Below are 23,144 nucleotides of genomic sequence, written 5' to 3'. Positions count from 1 at the left end.
GAGCATGCATACATATTGACGCAGATTTTTGTGAGACACGAAAAAATATTTTAAAATTGTAAATTTAAATTGTAAAATATTTTAAATCTTTGTTGCCAGTTTTGTAAATTTTTTCTGTGTTTTGTGGGCTTGCGTGGTTGCAACTTTTCCCTGCTAGAGGGAATATCAGAAATTTGTTCAATTTATGATTTTTAGCTTTTGCCATCGTCGCGAAAAGATGCTTGTTGGCAAACGCATGCTCGGGGAGATGAGAGGGTGTCTGTTTTTATGAATGAAGCGAGGTTGTTTGTTGAAAGTACGCCTGCGTTCATGAATGAAAATGTTGTTGTTGTGTGATTTACTATAAATTTGGGCTTCGCCTATTTGGCTGACATATTGACTTGTGACGATTGTTGTTTTTGTAGAACAATGTTTGTAGTTTTTGCGAGTGACATATTTACATGTGTAGCAATGTCATAAGCACATATGTATGTATGTACATATAGAGCAGTGCGCGCAAATTCCCAAATTGACTATATACATATAATATTTTTAAAATTACATAATTTAATTAGAATGTTATCAGTTTTGCATGTTTTCATAAAAATTCGCAAAATGATATTCATATCAATAAATATGATTGCATATAAGCGTATAAAAATATAAACCAAAAGAGTAACATGCGGCTGTAAAATCAACGCAAGTTCTGAGCATAATTTTTATTCAATGCTCAACTCTGTTCACTCGCCACTGTTAAAATTTCTCCTTCCGAGCCGACTGTGGTGAAACACTCTCATCGCATTTTGTTAGGTTTTGACAATTCACACGCTGGTCCGTAGTTGGACCTTCTCTGTATTTTACGTTCTCTGTTTTGAGCGTTGCTTAATAAGTGCCAGTTCACACAAGGACTCTTTTGTAACCCAAACCGGTTTATTGTGGGAGAGGGGACGACAAGGAGAGACGAATTGTGGGACGCTTTCTGTCCTTGTTCGTAACAATTCGCTACTACGCAATTCAGCATACCTTTTCATTTTCAAATTCTTTTCATGGTTCCAAAAGCGCTCGGTTTCAAATGAATATATACCATTCATTCAGAAATTTGAATTCCGTTATTTATTTTTTGTATGTTTTATGCAAAGAAGTATGCATAGAATAATAGAAATATTTTGAAAAATTGTGAATAAGGAGAAAATTTTAATTTTAAGATTTAAATTTTTAGTAACATTTAGCGGTATTAAATGCAGTAATACATACATAGTACATAAAAATGGAGTTACTTTTACTTTTTTTTATTTGCATACAATATTAAGATACTTTCACATTTATTTCTTTTAACAGCAAAGGTTTCAGTTCGAATATCATTTTATTTAAATCAAGAACTGTAATTAATTCATTACGGTTTTATAATAAATAGAAAAAAATATGGACTAAAAAAAGGATGGGTTTTTAATACTTCTCGAAACATTAAGAAATTCCTGTCATAAATTTGGACTTGAAAATATTAAAAGACAAAGTTCATAGTTAATACATTATGGTGGATTAGGGAATTTACGACGTAAGTGTTTCCTTGGAACTATTCAGCGGGTATTATGCATATTGTTTTACCACATTCATGGTAATTCCTTGCAAGCAAAATGTGAGATCCCCATCCCAACATACAAATTAAATATGAAACACACTTTAAGGGTCGTGTAGCCGAACCGCAAGGTTCGATTTGAGTAAATAAGAAAAATACACAAGTAAGCATGGGGTGTACTCTTTATTACAGTGTACCGTTGCAGCTCTCTGGTGATGATGTTATGTGCTACGAGGGGGAAGTTTAGGCTCATTTAGCTACCCCTTTACATAAGCTGGATGAACTACGGGCTGAAGGAACAAATTAAAAACTTTAAATTTCACAGCAAAGATGATAAGTCAGGGATGCATTTGATTCGATGTAAAAAATGAATAATGGGCTAGGCATCGCCTTCCTTTAGGTGAAATTGTATATCTAAATCGCTAATGATTTAAACCTGAATTATACAGTTTGCAAGTGAGCGAGCTCGGACTTAACGATATAAAAATGAATCAAACACTAATGAAAACATCGGTCAGTCTCTGCGATACCTTAATGATATTCAGATTAAACTTGTAAAAACAAATTTTGTCGCTGAAGTTATCTTTCCTGAAGAAGTTTTGACAGGAATTCAAAAATTATAAACAAACAAAGCAAGGCTTTATAAGTAATAATTGGGCCAACATTTTTGGATGTAAGAGTGAGCTTTTAAATAGACTGGATTATAGAATTAGCATTACTGAATCAAATATATAAGTAATATTTTTCAAAAGTTGCGACATGATCATGAGACATAGAATAAGGAGAAGCAACATATGTAGAAAAACTGAATATACTCTTACTGTTTATTTAATATATGTATAAGTAGTAATTACGTCACTATAAGAAGTAAATAAGTTGTCTTAGTCTCTAATTCTCTCATTATTAAGTCAGACACGAGCAGGGTTGCAAATAATACATTAAAAAACAATTGAATTAACAGGTAAATGATTTTATTTTTTATTTTTTAAGTCCGAAATTTTTAATTAAACCAATTTTAAAAGTTTCAGTCCCAAAAACCGGGTTATAAAATTAAAACAAATTTTTTAATACCAAAGTTTATAAATAAAAATTAAAAAAAAAAGTTTTTAAAATTGAAATTTTTTCGGGCTTGCGTAGGTTATGTTCTACCATTTTTAATTAGAGCTCGCATAGAGTCAACATCTTCAATACTCTATACATTTCAAATTTTTGTTTCCGATTTTGCAATTAAAAAAAACATATGATCTAAGAAGAAATCTCAGGTCATTAGTTATATCTAATTACTGTTAATAATGCTGTAAGCATACCTGCCCAATATTCAATTCCTGTGGAAACTGGTTCAGTACGGTACCATAACTATTTTTATCTTCGTCGATCACGGACACAATTAGTGCGATTAGCTTATGCCAGAAGTCAACGTTATCCAATTTAGGGCCGTGGTCGTCAGAGTCACGTTTTGCTTCGTTTGGATCCACCTTGAAACCAGTATTAAAGTTAAAAGCTGGCTAAGACATTTAATCTTTAGATAATTTAATTACCTGAAATTCCCTATTATAGAGTTCATAACAATTTTCGAACAGGAATTGATAGGTGGATCTAAGACAAGCCTTCACGCAATCCTTGACAACTGTACTCGCTCGTGGTGGACTAGAGAGTTCTTGAACCTGAAATAAAAGTTCAAACATTTACGGTACGTACCAAAAAAATGCGAATCAAAAAAATATTGCTACCTTCATACGAAAAAATGTGATACTGGTCAACAAATCAACAGTTGATTTGAGATCCATTAGTTTTTCTTGACTAGACGCTGGAAAATTGTTGCGATACATAGAGAGATCAATTCGTAGTGAATTGTGTAGTTGATCCAATAGTTTTACGAATTTTTCTTTCTGTAAATATGTACATACATAGACTCTTTTATTATTATCTGACAAAATAGTACGTATCATATTTAAATATAGATCAATCACAATATATGTATTAGAGGAGCACACGACGAGCTGTAATATTGTACGAAAGTTTATCCTTCACTTTCGTAAAGTATATTACAAGTACTGTATTTCTAGAGCATATTATGGCGATGCTCCTGGATTTTTGCCTTTCGTGCAATCTTGCAAGAGCAAGAGAATCCGCCTATTGTCTATGCTTACCCCAAAGTTACTAGCGGCGAAACGATCACTTGCGGATACGGCTGATGATGCTGTTGTATGCGCATAATATGCGTTGATGTTTGCTAATAACGTACTCATTACAGCCGGAACTCCAGGGCATAAATATTTGGTAGACAGGCAGTGAAAGTGCGTCATTGCTTGGTATATATTTTCAATGCCATAGCGCATAGCGAACTCGTCAACGATCTCCTCGGGAATTTCGTCAAAATAAAGCTTCCAGGCATCATCTCCCTTCTGTTGTGGTAATTTAACCTAAAGTATTTTTAAAGATCAAGGTGGAAATTATAAGTTTTATTTACACTAGGCAGAAAAAGTCTACGTACAAGGTACCAACAAAAATAAATCGTTGGAAAAAATAATTTTATGCACTTTTTATAAAAACCAATTTATTTGATGTTCATTAAAAGATATTAAATATCTAGTTTTATGAAAATAAATGTGAATAAATTTCCGACAATAACATATAAACAAAGCAAAATATGCTGACGAATAAAAAATCCATTAGAAAAAGTCTGCGTACAGGCTACAGGAGAAAAGATATTTTTTCATCGAATTATTCTTAAAATTTAATAGAAAGTCGGATATCCCCAAAGGTTTTAAAACTTCCGCTAGAGATTTCCGCATGCAATAGACAAGCTAAAAGGTTTCTGTCGAAGGGATTTGGGCCTATTCCTAGGTGCTTTTTAAGATTAAAATCTGGTGAGTCTAGTGGTGTTTGAAACTGCTTGGGAACGTTGTAGAGTAATCAAAGCTTAACTATGTCTATGCTGTATGCTTCGGGTCGTTATCTTGTACAATAGCAGTCACTTCCAAGACACAACTCTTCTATAACTTCCATTCGGCCCACACCATTACTAGCTATGGACCCCCATATCATTACTTCTACATCACCGTGCTTCACAGTATTCATCAAGATTTCCTGCTCGAGTGCAGTGCGCGTTTTTCGCCATAAAATCTTACTCCCCTTGATTCCAATGACGCAAAACATGCTCTCATCGGAAAAAATAACTTTTTGCAAAAACTCCGTGGGCTTGTTTAAGTGCTATTTCGAGAAAGCATTATGCACTTATCTATTGACTGACGATATGAATGACTTTCTGTGTGCGACTTGACCATTAAACCCTGCATTTTTATTTTAATTTGGCGAATCGTGTCAGTGCAGAAGGATTTCTTAAAATTTTGAGTGGTTTTGGTTGCAGTAAGTCGGGGGTTTTACTTCATATTTTTTGTCACATGGTTACGTGTTTCTCGCTATGCTAGTATTTTTGGCCGCTCTGGACATGTCGGGATATAAAAAAGCTGGTATGTTTATAATTTTTTTTTAATCTTTTTATGGAAGTGTTCTTTCAACAATTCAACTGACTTCACCATATGATTTTCCTTCTTAAATTTAATAACAAACTGAAAATCGTTTAAAACTGCTACTTTTACGAAAACAAAGAAAACTATACTTTCCGACACTTTTACTCTTGGTTTTTACGCGAAGAATTCCCATTTTACTACTTGTTCGCAGACTCTTTGTGCGCTGCGAAATGACAATTTTGTGTAAATTTATCGATAAAACTATGCTATCAGATTTTCACTGCTTTAAATTATATGGGATTATGCAATAGACTAGTAATAGGGCCCTTGATGTGATTTTATTCAAAAATTTAGTATATATTAGATATTTTTTAACAAAAGAAAATAAGACGTAAGCGTGTACGCAGACCTTTTAAATGTTTAAAATAGTGACATAAAGTATCATCCTCTCTATACAAATTTGTTTTTATATCCTGATCAGTTTGTACGTATTATGTTCGCCACGAAGTTTGTAACACCTAGAAGGAAACATCGAAGACCCTATAAAATATCTTCTATACATAATTACGCTAACAAAAAGTTTGTGTTTCCTTTTTTACTGTATTGCCGTTGACATATATGGATAAAATTTATACCGCTGGAAAGGAGAAGATGTGCAGAGAAGCAGGTAAATATTGCATTGGCGCAAATTTAGCGACTACAACTAAAAGCGCGGTGACGCGTTTTAATTGGACGATGTTATTACTCCATTATATATAGGTCAAGTAAAAACAAATAAGATACATAATTGTTCGATTTAAGTCAAATATGCGCCGTTTTGTTCGTAAACTTGTTGCCAACGAGATGCCAACTTCATTATACCTCTCTCGTAGAAGGCTGCGTCCCTATTGGCAAAAAACTCGGAGAGCCAATTTTCACAGGCCTCTCTTGAGGCCAACTTCTAACCATTAAGCGCGTTCGCATGGAAAATATGGTAATTACTTGGTGCCAGGTCTAGACTATATGGTGGGTGCATTAGGGCCTCCCATCCGAACTCCCGGAGCTTCTGGCGCGTCACCAAAGACTTGTGTGGCCTGGCGTTGTCCCGATGGAACACAATTCCGCCTCTGTTGATCAAAGATGACCTTTTCTGGATGAGTGCTGCCTTCAAGCGGAGAGGGCCGAATTGAGCGTTTGGCCATAGGGGAGCAGCTCGTAGTAGATGATTCCTTGCCAATCCCACCAAACACACAGCAAAACCTTCCTGGCCGTCAATCCGGTCTTGGCCACCGTCTTCGCCGCTTCCGCGAGCTTTGACCACGACCGTTTGCGCTCGATGTTGTCGTAAGTGACCCATTTTTCATCGCCAGTCACAATCCGCTTCAGAAACGGGTCGATTTTGTTGTGATTCAGCAGCGATTCGCAGATGGAAATTCGGTCCATCATGTTTTTTTGCGTTAGTTCGTGTGGCACCCAAACATCGAGCTTCTTTTTGAATCCAAGGTTATGCAAATGGTTTGAAACGGTTTTCTGGCTTATCTTTAGTTCCTCAACAATTAAATAAGTGCTCACGCGACGGTTTGTTTCCACTATTTCCATGATTTTATTGCAATTTTCGACGACAGACCTCTCGACGCGTGGTGCATCTTTAACATCGAAATTACCGGGACGGGACCTAGCAAACCACTTTTGTGCTACACGTTTGTTTTCAGTATCGGGCCCATAAACGAAATTAATTTTTTCAGCCGCTTTGGCTGCATTTTCGCCTTGATCGAAGAAAAATATAGCGAATTTTCTCTCTGCTGGTGTCCATCTTTGACGAGCGCTCACAACGTACTGAGTCAATCAATCGAAAAACTGTCAAGGACAAACTTTTAGCGCGCATAAACTTTCAGCGCCGTATAGTATGCCATAGTAACACTATTACTATAGACAATAACGCCATCTTTTAGATAAAAACCGAACGAACTTTTTACATATTTATAAATGATATTATTTGTGGTTGCGATTTTTTTCTACTTTTAATTGTGTTTGGACTTTGCGTGTTGCAACACTGAATTCTGTTACAATTATTTTATCGCACATTAGATTTCAAAAATTGTTTGTGAAAAAAAAAACACATAGAAGGGGAAATCAAATCGGTTTATTTTGGTGAGTTAGAAATTTTTAGATTAATTCCAAGTTTAAATATCACAAAAGCTAAATTGTTTTTAAATTTTTTTACCAAGGTCAATTTTCTGTAGTTGGTTTAATCAACAATATCAACGAAATACAAAGTGATTGACTTTTTTCCCGTTTTCTTTGCATGCGCTTGGTTTGTTGCAACTTTTAACGAAAATTTAATTGACAACGTTCATGTTATTTTGATGAGTTAAAAACTTTTAGGTAAATTTCAAGTGCGTTGTTAGATAGTTAACTTTTTTACAATTTTTTTCCAATGTTAATTAGTTGGTTAAATCAACATCAACATCAGTTCAATTCGAGAGATAATTTCTTCGTGTATTTTGACGGTATCCCATTACTTCCTTTATTATCAGTGAGTTTATTTTTTCTTTACTTTCAATTTGTAAACAAAATTTTGAACATAATTTGTATGTTCGGTTGGTGATATTTATTGCTAATCACTAATTCATTCATTTAATTAAATTTTTTTTGGAAGTATAGTGTCGTCGACGCGCATACTTCTATTTCGTCATGTCTTACCGTAAATCGCTTACAGGGAGAGTATAGCGACAAAGAAATAGAGAAAATATGCAATTAAGTAGAACACGAAATGTAATTAATACTACAAGTTTAAGTTTAATTGTGATGATGTTGATAATAATTCAGTTCCTCTACGAAGTTCGCTCAAATGTGCATTGGTTGAAATACCGCCTAATTTTGATCCCTTTCATATTGGTTCTTTGAACTTGGTTTGTAGGCATTTTGTTCAAATAATAAAAGTTAAATACTATTAATAGTGATAATAAATTGTATTTTCTATTGGTCGAATCTCTACCGCTGGCGACCCTCACTTTTTGAGATAGCGATCTGAAATTTTGCGCACGTCCTTTTCTCCTGAAGAAGCTGCTCATTTGCCTGAGCCGTCGAAAGCGAACAAACTGAACAATCGGTATAAAGTACTTGTATGGAGAACTTTTTCATTTGACGAAATATGTTTACGAAATTTGACATGTATTATTTCTCAAGGTAACGGTGCAATCTTCGGGGAAAGTGTTCTGATCAGACCATTATAGAATAGCTGCCATACAACTGAACCATCGGAATCAAGTCGTTGTATAGAAAACTTTTGTATTTGACGAGATATCTTGTCGAAATTTGGCATATAATTGTTGTCGACTTGGCTAAATTCACACAAAGGTTGCTTACTTGACCCTAAAAAATGTAACCAAAGGGGTCATTGGCCTCATAAAATGTAAACAAAAGTTGTTGCCTCCTTTAAATGTAAATAAATGTTGTTGACTTGACTAAAGGTAAACGAAAGGGTCTTCGACCCCATAAAATGTAAACAAAAGTGTCATTGATCTCATAAAATATTAACAAAATGTTAATTGACACTTTAAAGTGTAAATAAATTTGAACAAGTTCGTTTTTTTTCACGAAACTGCTCATTACTTGGAACCGCCGATATCGGACCACTATAAGATATAGCTGTCAGACATAGTGGTCGGTCAAATTCAATGGAAAGCTTTTTTATTTCATAAGATATCTTCACGAAATTTGGCAAGGATTATTGTCCAAGGCAACACTACAATCTATGAATATATTGTTCAGATTGGACCACTATAGCTTATAGTTGCCATACAAACTGATCGATCAATATCAAGATAAATATCTTATACTTGTATTACAGCTTCGGTGCAGCTGAAGTTAACGTGTTTTCTAGTTTAGGTTTAATTTAAAGGTGTCTTACTTTTACTTATCACCCGCAATATTTTATTACTATAGAGTAATTGTATACTTACCATACCGCAATTTTCTTCGCACAAATAATGAAAAATGTTTTCGTGCAAACATGTATATTGTACATGATAGGGAGCGACCTTTTCCTCTCCCTTGATTTCCACCGAAATATGTAAGCGTATGGCACCAGATACTGCTGATTTGTCCGTACGCTTCTCTAAATTATACCAAACATCCATTTCACCGGAAAGTGTGCGTACTTCGATGATTGTTTGACCCAAAAAGTCATCAGATTCTCGAGTTAACTTCTGACGCAATTTCGATTTCAGATCGTTGTCTTCATCCCAGACGCGAACTTTTATCCTATCTGATGAGTTGTGACACTCGCTAAAAGTCGTTAATTAATTGTGGTTTTGTTTTGTTTTCGATGGGTGGGGACATTGCATTTAGTGACACAATGATTCAAGTTTATTCAGTCGATTATGAACATAGAAGAAGTAAGTTGAATTAATATTCACATGTGTATAAAATATATATGCATACACATAAACATATAAATATATTGTAGATTTATAAACATGATATTTATATGTACACAAATATGTGGTGAAAACTTTCATCATTAATTATATATATATAATACAAATCAACTTTTTATTACATTAACAACAGTTAATAAAGTGCCCTACGTATACACATACATACATATATAGATAAGTGTAGGCAAAATCTGTGAGCGCTTAAGAAACAAAAAAAATTTTCAGAAATACAGTAGAGCAAAACTTTCCATCATATTTTGTGTCGGAAGCATGTGCGCTAGAGTAAGTTCTCATTTAAAAAATAGTAAGTTCATAGGTGAATATTTTTTAAACAATTGTATTGTAGTTTTTAAAGCAGCATAAAAAAGGAATATTTCAGATAAGGACTGCAAAACTACTTTAAGTAGGTGTATGGTGGAATTCCATTCAAAAAAATTAAATGTTAAAAAATATTAATTTATAATAATAATTAGTCTGTATAAAAATATAAAGAGATAGAACAAAAGTATCTGGTGGTCAAGAACGCGACAGTTTTTTTCCTCCTAAACGGCGTTTACAGAATGAATGCACAACTTCTCAATAGGATTAAAAACAATTTTTGCTATTTTTTTAAGTCTTAAATAATTTTTTTTGTTTCTTGATCCAATTCAGTGGAATTTCGCTTTTAGCATAAGGGTTTATACATATGAAATATATATTGGTATTGATTACGGCATGTCCCGTCATTTCATCTACAAGAACTTTTGGTATCAAACCTCATTTTGCGCAGCGAAACATTCTTACAAAGTTTTATCAGGATATTTTATGTCCGAAATATATTGTGTAAAAATAAACGCAAACTTGGTGATCCGTGTTCCTTGACTATGTATGTTAAATTTTATTTAATAAAGTTACTAAAGTTTAGTTTAAAAACCGAGATATATTGAAAGAAAGGGAGATTTAGTTTAAAATACATAATTTAATTTGATTTTTTTATGAGCTAGTAATAAAAACCACCAACCTATTACATTATCGTCCTAACCTATTTAAATTTTTTTATTGATGTTTTTTGTTAGATTTATTGCACTAAGCACACCAAACTACTGATTCCCACGTCAGAAGTGACCCGTTTTTTATTCGCCCAAGGGCTGTAATTTCGGCAATATAACCCTTTTCGTATTGGTAAGTAGCAAGTTGAAATTGTTATTTCGAAGCAACGTATAGCAGCTGGGTTGGTCTTTATCCTCCTGATCAGTGCTGGCATTGAGTACATCTACCTCAAATGCAATTGATGAAACTATCCTTAAACCTGTTCAGGCTTTAACACGCTTAAGGAGTGGATCACACTCTGAACTGCCTATGCACCACTGGGAAAATCGCTTGTACGGCAGTGCAATTGCCATATAGATCACGCACTGCGCAACCTCTCACAAAGAGTGGCCAAAAATCTCATCACCGTTCCTCAAGAGCTCAATTAGGAAGCATAACTCCCACTTTGATCTCTTTCACACCCAGGGTCACAACAGCCCCTTGAGAAATATCGAAAAATTAGTTTGGTTTCCTTGTCGGAAAAGCATAATGATAGCTGCGGTCTAAGAAAGCATGCTAAACAGCCGCTCAGAGGTTCTGAGTTGTAAAGGACACAACGTTTTACGTAAAGATCGCTAGCGATGGTGAAACCCTAGCTTTTATACTGCATAACGCTGAGTAATATCTTCTTATAGTTGGCAGTATCGACCGTAAGGACACTACCTTAGAACGTCAGGTCATAGCTATCCGGTCAGGCGATGTCAAGCTCAACATATTTAATATAAACATGCCCCTGTTACATGTTGCCTCCTGTTGTTACTTCGCGGTGAGAACTGTTTGAAACTTTTCATTAATATGCCCATTAATTTGAAATTTGTAACAGCTCTGCCGGTGTGAATATGCTTTGAACTGAAGTCAAATCCCTGTCCAATCCGAGGATATAGGATGACGGGTGAAAGTTCAATTCGAAGGTCATGTCTCCTCGACCCAGATAAAGTGTGCGAACTACTTTAGCAGGTAATTTATATAGCACCATTCGATGAATTGAGACTTGTGGTGCCATAAACAAAGCAAAATATCGAAAACAATCGGCCCAGTCGGCATAAACCCATTGATGCTAAAGAACCTAGGCCCAACGGGAGTAAAATTTCTCACCAAGGTTGTCAATATGTCACGGACCACTTTTCATAAACAAGTTATGTAGAAAATCGGAAGATTGATTTCCAAAGTAGTAAAGATTTGAGGGCTTGCCGACATTCCTGCGGTAGGACGATTCTAGTAGCGTTAGCCATGTCGAAAGCTTTTGACACGGTGTGGTTGCCGGGATGCAGAAGGACGCAAATAAAAAAGTTTAAGAATTGTCAGAACACTGCTCTCCGGACAATAACACGATGTCTCTTTATGTCCCCATCAAACACCAACACAGCGAGGCCTGTATGGTTCCAATCAAAGAACACCACATCCTTGCAGTCACCTCCTTAGAGCGAAGCTGTTTCACAGGAACATCAATAAAACATTCCTGCTTTCAGTCGATGACATAGAACACGTTACCGACCAGAGAACGGACGCACAATGGAGCCCTTAGAGTTCAACCACCACCCATTCCAAAAGAAGAGCTCCTGTTTCCTCGTATCATCTAGATTGACCATTGGCAACTTTATTCTGAATTCTCTATCAGGTTAAATTCTTACCTATCCAGAGTTTATCTCGACATACTAAACTTATGCCCTCCATGCAGTCCCCGCATGATTCTAATCTCCTTCTGGAATGCTTCATGAAACTAGCCCTCTTCCCCGTGGTCCAACAAGACAGCAAGTTTCCTGAACCTCCCGCGAGGTGATTGTAATGACAATTAACTTGCGCTTTCTCCCAATTAAGGTTTAGATTTCCATTAAAGTCATAACAACACTAATGGTGTAATATGAGAGATATACTACATGGCTATTAATCGATGACGAAATTTTTAACATACATAGCTCAAGTACTTTATGAGATATACCTATTAAGCTTTTCAGTGGACGGTTCCATATGATTTGTGGAATATTAGAGAACTGCATACCAGCTCATTGCATTGTACAAACCTACGAACAATAAATTTAAAATTATTCCACAAAATGAATTCTGAATGAAACAAATTACAATAAGAATAGAATAGAGTGGGGAAGCGAAGTTTAGGTTCGGTTAGTTCAAAAAACATATTTACCGAATAATTGTGAAACAGCTATGTACTTATATCGTGCAACCGGGTGATTAAAACATTTACGAATATTTTTAGTAGAAGCGTTTTAAATTTTCAAAATTTCAATAATTTTAACTTTTCATTAATAATGAAAAAGAATAAAAATTAGCTAATGAAATAAGTTTTGTGCGCGTTAATGATGCGTTCAAGAATTTGGGAAAATTAATGAAAGATAATGCAGAAAATTGACAGACGTAAAAGTTTAAAATAATAAAAAAACAACATTACATTTTCATCAAGTTTTGATGGCCACAGAATAATAGCACTACATATAACTAAAAACATATTCCTTTGCGTGACATATTTCCCATTTTAGCTGCATTACTTTTTATCAATTTTAAATGTGCTCTTCAGGATACGAGGGTTTTGTGCTATATATTCATATTTTTGTGAGATTTCAAAACATTTGAAATTTAAACTAAGTAACAAAATTTAATTTCAAAATTTTGACTCAGTTTAAAAATATTTATATTCAGCCTTATTGTAAACTTCGTGTGTATAAATCGCTCTCATGTATTTTTATTTTCACTTCTGTTCAAATATATGCATTTTTTCCTTTTTTTTGAAAACCTTTAGTATATCAGGACTTTCGGCCCAAGTGTTGACCAAAAAGGACAACTGCAAGCAAGTTAATTGTTAATAAATTATGCTTACATTTTATTGATAGTTTTTCCCACAAACAAATTTTTGAACAGATTTTAATGGATTCACATAAAAAACATTACATCTATAATTAGGCAAAATTTTCGAATATGGGAGATTTTTCGCATGTGAAGTTCACGATAAACAAAACATAAATTTGTGAATTTTTCCATAAGAAATGGCACAAAGTTTACAATAAGGCTGAATGAAGAAAAGTGAACCTTACAGCAACAACACGACTAGGATAACCTTTTCCGAGTACCACGTGGTCAATGAAAAAACAATCGAATTCATGTAGTGCAAAATTAAACAATAGATACGCGTACCATGAAGTTTTCGAACAACTGAAACACTAAAAACAAACAAAGAAAATTAATGCGTTATTACCCTTGTTTATAAATAGATTCAGAAAAATTTTAGCTTATCAGGCCATTATTTAGCCACTCTCTTACAAAAAATCAGTTGTTATATATGTTATGCATTTATATATTTTACATATTATATGTTATAACGGGTGATCCAAGTAAAGGTACTTTTTTCAATAGCCTTTTTTTGACAGATTACGCGTGAGTCGTGTTAAGCGGTCATGTTATTTTATCAGTATTGTTTGGCATTTAATAATGGAAAAACTTTCGCCTGAACAACGTTTACAAATTGTTCAACTGAATTACGAAAACTCACGTAATTAAAAAAACAAAATTTAACATAATCAGCCTACTGAGCGTACTATTCGCTTAAATCTTAATTCAGAGCGTACCAAAATAGTTTCTGCAAGAACTGAAGTCACTCGACCTTCCCAAGCGAAATCGCTTTGCTCTATAGGCTCTTGAAAAGTTTCAAGAAGATCAGCCAAAGTTTTTTCAGCAATGAGGCCCATTTCTGGCAAAAGATTCAGGAGAGAGGAATCATCAGTCCATATTTCTTCAAAAATGATGAGAACGTAACCGCGCCATGATAACCGACTATTTGATGAAAGAAATTGAAGCTTGTTATATCGGTGACATTTGGTTTCATCGCATCAATCAATGGATTTATTGAGAGAACATTTCGGTGAGCAGATAATTTCACGTTTTGGGCCGGTCGATTGGCCACCAAGATTGTGTGAAATCACACCGTGAGACTTTTTCCTGAGGAGATATGTAAAGTCTTAAGTCTAATCCCGCTCCGATTCAGGCTTTAGGGCAAAACATCACGCGTGTCCTTCGCCAGTTACCAGTCAAAATGGTCGAACGAGTCATCGAAAAATGGACTCAATGGATGGACCATTTGAGACGTAGCTGCTGCCAACATTTGAAAGAGATAATCTTCAAAAAATAAATGCGAAAGAATGTTCTTTCGAATGATAATAAACATTCCCCATTAAATTGAAATTTTCTGTGTTTTTTCTTTAAAAAAGTAAAGAACCTCGAAATGGATCACTCTATACAAGTAAGAAAGAGTTAAGGTCAAGGGGAACCACCCATTTTTACTCTTTTAATTTGCAAAGATCATAGGCGCGGAAATATTTTCGCATAAAACATAATGTGTAAAGTTCGAGATCCGAACCAAACTAAATTATGCTTGAAAAAATATTTACACCCAAATTTATTAAAATAACACACACTCTGACTGATATATTCGGCATAAAATCAGTTAGAATAACGAAAATCATTATAATTGTTAGGTGTAAAAGGCCTTGGGTAAGTCATGGACATTTCCGACACCAAACTATAGTTTATGCAGGATTATACGTTCACTTAGTTATTTTGCTAAGCTATCTCACATATTGACCGATATACTCATATACGGTATAAAATCAACCGGAATTTTGAAAATCCTTAAATTAGGTGTGTGGGGCTCGAGGAATCACTGAACGAATTTTATTAATTTTTAATTTAAGTTGCTAGAGTGCCTGATGAGGTAAAAAATTAAGAGTGCGGTCCCACGCCCAATGCCTTTTTTTAATTTAATGTATACTCGTATAACGTGTTTGTTTACCGAGTTAACGCACTTTTAATAACTTCTAACATAACCATATTGTTTACTGTTACATTACACTTTTTTTCTTTATTTGATACGGTTTAGTTTTTTGCTTTTAAAAGACAAAGTAATTGATATTTAAGAACATGGTTATTATTATATACTGTTAAATTAAGGTATTAGGAATTAAGACATATATATCGGTATTAACGTTTCATATAAAAATCTAAATATCTATATTTAATTCACATTTGCATTTCAATATTTTACTTGAATATTCGGTACAACATTTTTTTTATATTCACGACAAATTTGCTACACATGCGTTTAATTTTGCTTGGGCATATATGGCAACGTTTTTTTGTCTTAGCTACGTTTGAATTTGATGGTTCGCTCCTTTCGTTGGAAACGCACAATATACTCCTCATTGCAGATATATGGCATTCCGTAATTCCCTTTTTAGAACGAGCCACAATCTGTGGTTTTACCAATCCTAAAACGATTTTGCGAAAGAACTATTTCTCATAGAGCGTTGCTGGTTGGAGTTCACTCAGGATACAAAGAATTCCAAATATTATAACTAAAGCTGCAACTCCACACACATCAATTATGATGTGAAGAGATGCCATGGGCCAGCGATTTGTTATGCGATGAGCAGTGTACGCGTGGAATACTTTGTCCAATTTATCCACACCTCCTTATTTTGTTTCTTAAAATAAAATCATTTCTGACTTGTTTTTTTCGGCATGGTGTTTCGTGGAGAGTAATAGTGCGCAGGGATTCTTTTTTGGTACATATGAGTTCAACGACATTGTTTTCCGAAATACAATCATATTACTTTCAACAGTTTTAGATGGGTGTGCTTGAAATTGAGATGGTATGCATAACGTTTTTTTATGCAGTGTTCCTACGCATGTTAGATCATTTGAGAAGGCTGACATAATTGTTCTACGGCGTTTTTAGCTAGGTTATAGGCTCTTTGATTATTTTCCTTACCTAAATACGATATTCCTTTCAAAGGGCGTGAATTCGAACTATCAACAATCCACAAAATTTTCATCCCGTATTTGCCCGTCTAGCTTGGTATAAATTGTTTGAACGATGTGCGACCACGAAAAGGCACCAACTGCTCATCTATCGTTTTTTTCCAGGAATATAGTACTTCAAAATATTATTATTAACTATTTTCCACACATCTCTAATGGATGCCAATTTATCTTTCTGTCTCCGCATAGCTCTTTGTCATCAAATCTGAAACATTTTAGAATCGATTTGAATCTTTCTTTTCCCATACGTTGTTTCACTATTGATACCTGCAGTTAGAAGAAGACCAAAAAAGAGCACGAATTTCCACTGAGGTTGTGGGTCACCAAAAATTTTCCAGGATTTGAATTGCCTCTAGATTTGTATATTTTACGACCTTGTCAATTATCGTCCATAAAAAGAGAAAAACTATCAACTGGTTTGACCACACTATAGATGGGTGGCAAAACAACGTTATTTGATGAGTTTCCAAATGAAGGAATAACTCTTCCTGTGGCTATTGGTATCGAATTCGAAATTGTTCCATCTTTACCAATATATGTATCAGTACATTCGTGGTCTTCGTTAATATCTTCACTTAATTGCCGCTCATCCGTCTCATCTATATCCTCTTCAAAAGCTACTCCTGTCACAGCATATTCCTCATCTGACGAAAAATCATTGCAGCTCCGTTCAGCGTTTTCATCATCTAGAGCTGATCATCTGATTCAGTTTCGAGGGCTTGGAGAATAATCTGTACTACTGTTAGGTTCTTTTGAAGCAATTTCACATTGTTTATTCATTTGAATCACTTTTATATAATACACTGTACAGCAGCTACTTTGTAACTTAACTCCTAAATCGTCTTTTTTCGTAAACCAAATGATATTTTCATAACTATTGCATCATCCTTTATAAACTGCCTTCAAAAATGTTTGAATTCTCACAATTATTTGCATCATATAAATAAGTATATTACATGCATGAATAGCAATAAAAAACCATCTTTAAAAAAGAGTGCGAGAAACCAAACCAAATTCATGTCCATTATACTTTATTTCAAAGGTCTGCTATGAAAAGTCTCTTAAAATATATACATTTTTAGCCTCTGTTTATCCTTAAAAACAATCGGAGTCCGAAAGACTCTTCTGGGCTGATGAATGATAAACAAACTTTGTCACACTGTAAGACAACGTCACCGAAAATCATTACCAATAGTAAAAATTTCGCGCGAAGCATATTTGCCTTATCGACACGAATCCACGCGATGTTATTTCTTTACAGTGAACAACAATACAACAATTTTGCTGTGAAATGCTTATAGCTTCGATTACTGATTTATGGGCGTGGCACTTGTCCGATTTTGCTCAACTGCAGAACAACATTATCTTGGTCCCAAGGACACATGTACTGAGTCTCATCAATATATCTCAAATTTTACTAAGTTATCGCTTGGACGGTCAGAGGACATCCGGAATTTAATTCGTCTTGACCATTTAATAACTCTATATCCTTCTAGTTTAGTTTTAGATGTTAACTGTGCAACATGCCTCGAGAGTATAATAAATATAGTTTAAAAAAACTAAAGACACACGCTTTTAAAGAATATCGAACGAAAAAGTTGAAAATAATTTTAAAAATTAACTTAAAAAAATAGTATATAAAAAATACTAGTATAATTGAGGAAAAGGCTTAGGGCGCTTTTTGCCATAATTTTCGTATATCGAACGCCCCACGCTTTTTCCTCAATTATACTAGTATTTTTTATATACTATTTTTTTAAGTTAATTTTTAAAATTATTTTCAACTTTTTCGTTCGATATTCTTTAAAAGCGTGTGTCTTTAGTTTTTTTAAACTATATTTATTTTCAACTTTTTAGCTCGATATTCTTTAAAAGCGTTTTTTTTTAGTTTTTTTAAACTATATTTATTTATATTTTTTTTATTAAATTCCATATTTTGATCTGCCATTAAAAAATTTTATCCTAAATATTATAATTTTTGTTGTCCGTTCAGTTGATTTGTTCCCTTTGAGATGCCAAAATATGCCTAAAAGTATGCAAATATTTTGCGCATACTTTGTAGTCGTGTTGGGTTTAGTTTGATTACAAACAGACAGACACACATAGAAATGAAGCTAATAAAAGAGTGTTAAAAAGTATGCAAACATTTTGCGCATACTTTGTAATCGTGTTGAGTTTAGTTTTTTAGTTACAAACAGACATACAAGTGAAACTAATATAAGCGTGTTAAAAATGGAAATACAATATACCAATTGCGTGTATTACAAATCTCATACGTATGTAGCTTAGAGGCTAGAGAACATTAATCCCTATCGAGCAGCGTTCAGTTAGAACTCCTAATAGAACAACTTTTTTGAGTAGCTCACCAGATTTTATGCGATTTACTTTGGGCCCGAATGACCTTACGATTGCACTGCTGCTTCATTAGCAATACAGTTTCCTGCAATTCCACTCAGGACAGGCACCCAAACCAGAAAAATCATGAAGTAACTCGATGCCTGAAATAAGGAATCGACACATTCCTTCACTAAGGCATAAGGCCAGGGAGCTAATATCGCCCCCTACTATTAAGATAGTCACTTTAATGGCAGCCACTTCAGCGTAAAGGACGCTGCAATGATTAGGAAGCCTTAACCTGGAGTATAGCTCCCGACATTATACTCCTCCACCAACCTTCCCAGCAATCTAAGACCGAGCACACGCTAACATTAATACTACAACAATATGAATGAGTTAAAGTCTATTAATTTTTTTTCACCAGCTCTCATTATTGTTATAAAAATAATTCATTTAGACATGGGTACTCTAATTTTAAGCTAATTTCTTCTTGTTATTCTCTCTACCAAAACCTACTCTAATCTGTACAACATCTTGCGAGAGTATAAAATTCGACATAGCCAGTAAAACGAGCGATGGGAAGTCAGCATCGATTTCACTTAATTTTATCAATTAGCAAGAAAAAACGTTAACTTCGGTTGCGCCGAAGCTATAATACCCTTCACAAATACAAAGGCCCCTTACAAGAACTTGATTCCGTACGTTCAATTTGTATAGCAGCTATATGATATAGTGATCTGATTTGATAAATTTCTGTGGAGAATAATTTGTTGCCTTAAGCAATAACTCGTGCCTAATTTCGTGAAGATACCTCGTCAAATGAAAGAGTTTTCTATACAAGCACTTCATTCCGATTGTTCAGTTTGTATGGCAGCTATATGATATAGTCATCCGATCTGAATAATTTCTTCGGAGATTACATTGTTGCCTCAAATAATAATCCATGCCATACAAATTTCGTGAAGATACCTCGTCAAATGAAAGAGTTTCCCATACAAGCACTTGATTCCGATTGTTTAGTTTGTATGGCAGCTATATGCTATAGTCATCCGATCTATGCAATTTCTTCGAGGATTGGATTAATGCCTTAAATAATAATACACGCCAAATTTCATTAAGATACCTCGTCAAATGAAAGAGTTTTCCATAAAAACACTTGATTCCAATTGTTCAGTTTGTATGGCAGCTATATGCTATAGTGGTCCGATATCGGCCGTTCCTTCAAAAGAGCAGCTTCTTTGTTAGAAAAGGACAGGTGCAAAATTTCAGATCGATAGCATAAAAACTAGTTTGTATATATACAGACAGACGGACAGACAGACAGACGGACATGGCTAAATCAACTCAGTTCATCATGCTGATCATTTATGTATATATTTTATAGGGTCTCCGACGTTTCCTTCTGGGTGTTATAAACTTCGTCGCGAACTTAATATACCCTGTTCAGGGTATAAAAACAAGAAAAAACCTTAACTTCGGTAGCACCGAAGCTATAATACCCTTCACAAATACAAATGATTTCTTACAAGAACTTGATTTTTATGGGTCAGTTTGTATGACAGCTATATGTTATAGTGAATCGATCTGAATAATTTATTTATTGCACCATATACTTGGACAATATCCCAGGCCAAATTTGGTGAAGATATTTCGTTAAATGGGAAAGTTATCCATATAAACACTTGATTCCGATCGTGTATGGCAGCTATATGATAATGTGAGTGTTTTATATACAATATATTTCATATGGACTCGGACATTTAATTCTGGGTGTTACAAACTTCGTGGAAAACTAAATATACTATTCAGGGTATAAAAAGTAAAGTCAACCAGACCGACGTAAATCAATGTATTCGATATGTGGGTACCTTAAAATGAAGTTATACGACTTTGATTTAGATTTGCCCTCTTTGACACTGTGCGAAGACAACGCAATCAGAATGATATGAACAAATTACGTCCAAATAAGTTGAGTAACTTCAGATGAAGTTGCTGAAACAGTTCCACTTCACAATTTTTCAACTGATCCACATGTAAACCTCCTATTTATCCTTGTCATTAAACGAACATTCGTTTCATATTCTTTAGGTCGTTTCTAACATAACGTTTACCTGGAATGGCGTGACTATGAAGCGATTACACCCATTGCTGCACTATAGCATTAGTGGTATGATATACTGCTCTCGCCAAGTTCGGCTAACGAAACCATAGGCGGCGTGTTCTCAAAAAATGTGAACGTATTAAAATATGTATTTATTATGCCTTATTCCTTATGTTAAATTTTCTAGCTGAGTTGTAACCGTACATATTTTTTTGAAGAAAACTGGTAGCATTGATCTGATTCCACACATTTGCAATTCCATCTACTTCGCAGTACTAAAGCGCTAAGTTGCTTTTTTACTCAAGTTCTCGCTTGCTCAAGCAATCGAGAGGACTACGCTCAGTTAATTCTTTTCGTGATCCTCTCTACTTGGTATATATCTTGATTATTTTAAGGTGTCAACACAATTGGTAGGTGAACAAAACTATTATCCGCTGTGCAATTTATTCTTCTTCACATGTTCCGAATATATTACTTTTACAAAATTTTCGAAAGTAAAATCTTTTATTGACCGATTCAAATTTTTCGCCCATCTGTCCCATGTCGCACTACAGCTCTTTAATTTACAATTAAACTCTTCTCACCCATGCAGGCGTAGCAGTCAACAAACTATTTGTTAGCGACAGTGTGCATATAGGCCATCAACTATGCTAGAAAGATGTAATCTGCGAAAAAACCAATTTTGGAGTTTTACCACTCACACTCCACTAGATATCAACTTGATGATAACAGAAGACTTGTAATAGCGTCAATTTATATTCAAGCAAACAAACAGATTCGCAAATGTTCGATGCAGATTTTAAGAAAGAGGAATTTGTTCCACATACTAAATTCTTGAGAGAAGTATAAAAATGATAAAATTACACCAACCAGAAGTTATGATACATTGATTATTTTAAATACAATAAAATATTAGTTATTAATTGTGAGACTCAAGGAGAAAATAAACTTAGTGACAGAAGAATTGAAGCTCAAAATAATTCAACGATTTAAATAAATACTAATATGCAGAGCAAATATATATATATATATATATACAAATATATATATAAATATTATCAGGATGATGAGAAGAGGTGAAGTCCGATTAATCTGTCTGTAAAAATTGCTATAACTAAGCCATAAATTTAGATATAAAACTTAATCTATGCATCGAATTATAGACACGCATCTATAGCTTAAAAAGTTGTAGAAAGGGAAACTTCGAAAGCTAAATCCATCAGGCTTGCTGAGAACTAGTCCTACTGACATCTCATTGTACTGTGTGAAAATAGGTGAAATAGAATAATAATCATGCCCACTTTCCATATAACGGTTATGCTGTATATTACTAATAACTGCGATAACTTAATAAATAAACTCGTCAGACTCAATAAATTTTACAACCGAGATGGTACAACTGCATAGGACTCGGTATCAAAATTGGGCAATGGGCGTGGGGCATCGACCACCTTTAGGTGAAATCCTATATATTATATAAGGCATTACTTGACCAATTTCAACCAAAAGTGTGTTCACACCAAAATCTTAGTACAATATTTTCGTTACATACGAAATTGGGCGGAATCAGAGAACGACCACGCCTACTTTTCATATATCAAAGTTGTTAATTCCATATGACCTGTTCACTTTACAAATTATAAATCAAGCCCCAATGAAGCTATTTAAATAAAACGTTGCACAAATAATGTCCTTGAGGTGTTATTTTTTATCAATTAATTTGTAAAATTTCTAGAGAATCGTTTTCTAATAGTATTGTGCCGTTGTGTCAGTTAAAATCGGATCAATACTTCTCCTAGCCCCCATATACCTTATATAGAGCTTTTTGAACTTCGGGTTGACTTAATAATATATATACTTGTATGTACCAATTATATCAGCTTTCATATACTATATACAACGATTTTCGTTATTCTAGTATCATATACTTTACTCCGAATCAGTAACGTTCTTGAGAAATGCAATGAGTCCAGACCTTACGCTGGTTGATGTTTTCCCTCATATTCCCAATATATTAAATTAAGCCCATTTGGTTGAGTTTATAACACATGTATCTCATTAGAGTTAACTAAGTTTCATTTAATATAAATGTCTGTGACACAAACCATAATGTAAAGAAACTTAATTTGTCTATGACCTATAAGATTATATACATATGTTAATAAGATACCAAATATGATAGTAATGCATTCATGGTTTCAAAATTGCAAATTGTGAGAGTATAACATGTTCGGTTACACCTGAACTTGGTCATTTATTACATGTTAATTACGATAAGGCATTGCCAGTTGTTCGAAAAGCTTCACAAGCATCTGCCTGCTCTCTGACTTACTTTCTACAGTTATCGATTTGCACTACGACAT

General features: G+C 34.3%; 1 protein-coding gene across 17 annotated transcripts in view; it reads right to left on the bottom strand.

The window, feature by feature from the left end:
- unc-13 overlaps positions 1 to 23,144 on the bottom strand; it is a 138,951-nt gene that overhangs the window by 21,971 nt on the left and 93,836 nt on the right. For 14 of the 17 annotated variants that reach the window (XM_070112493.1, XM_070112503.1, XM_070112491.1 and 11 more), the window contains 5 exons: positions 8,973 to 9,297; positions 3,706 to 3,978; positions 3,286 to 3,444; positions 3,094 to 3,219; positions 2,863 to 3,030 (listed from right to left, as the gene is read on the bottom strand). In XM_070112493.1, coding sequence (XP_069968594.1) covers positions 2,863 to 3,030; positions 3,094 to 3,219; positions 3,286 to 3,444; positions 3,706 to 3,978; positions 8,973 to 9,297 — 1,051 coding nt within the window. Of the gene's footprint in view, positions 1 to 2,862; positions 3,031 to 3,093; positions 3,220 to 3,285; positions 3,445 to 3,705; positions 3,979 to 8,972; positions 9,298 to 23,144 lie in introns of those variants that run through there. The other 3 variants (XM_070112501.1, XM_070112499.1, XR_011397316.1) reach the window with 2 other exon arrangements.

This window comes from Bactrocera oleae, chromosome X, assembly GCF_042242935.1.
Source record: "Bactrocera oleae isolate idBacOlea1 chromosome X, idBacOlea1, whole genome shotgun sequence".
In the NCBI taxonomy this organism is placed as follows: domain Eukaryota; kingdom Metazoa; phylum Arthropoda; class Insecta; order Diptera; family Tephritidae; genus Bactrocera; species Bactrocera oleae.
This window is presented reverse-complemented; position numbering and strand designations above follow the sequence as displayed.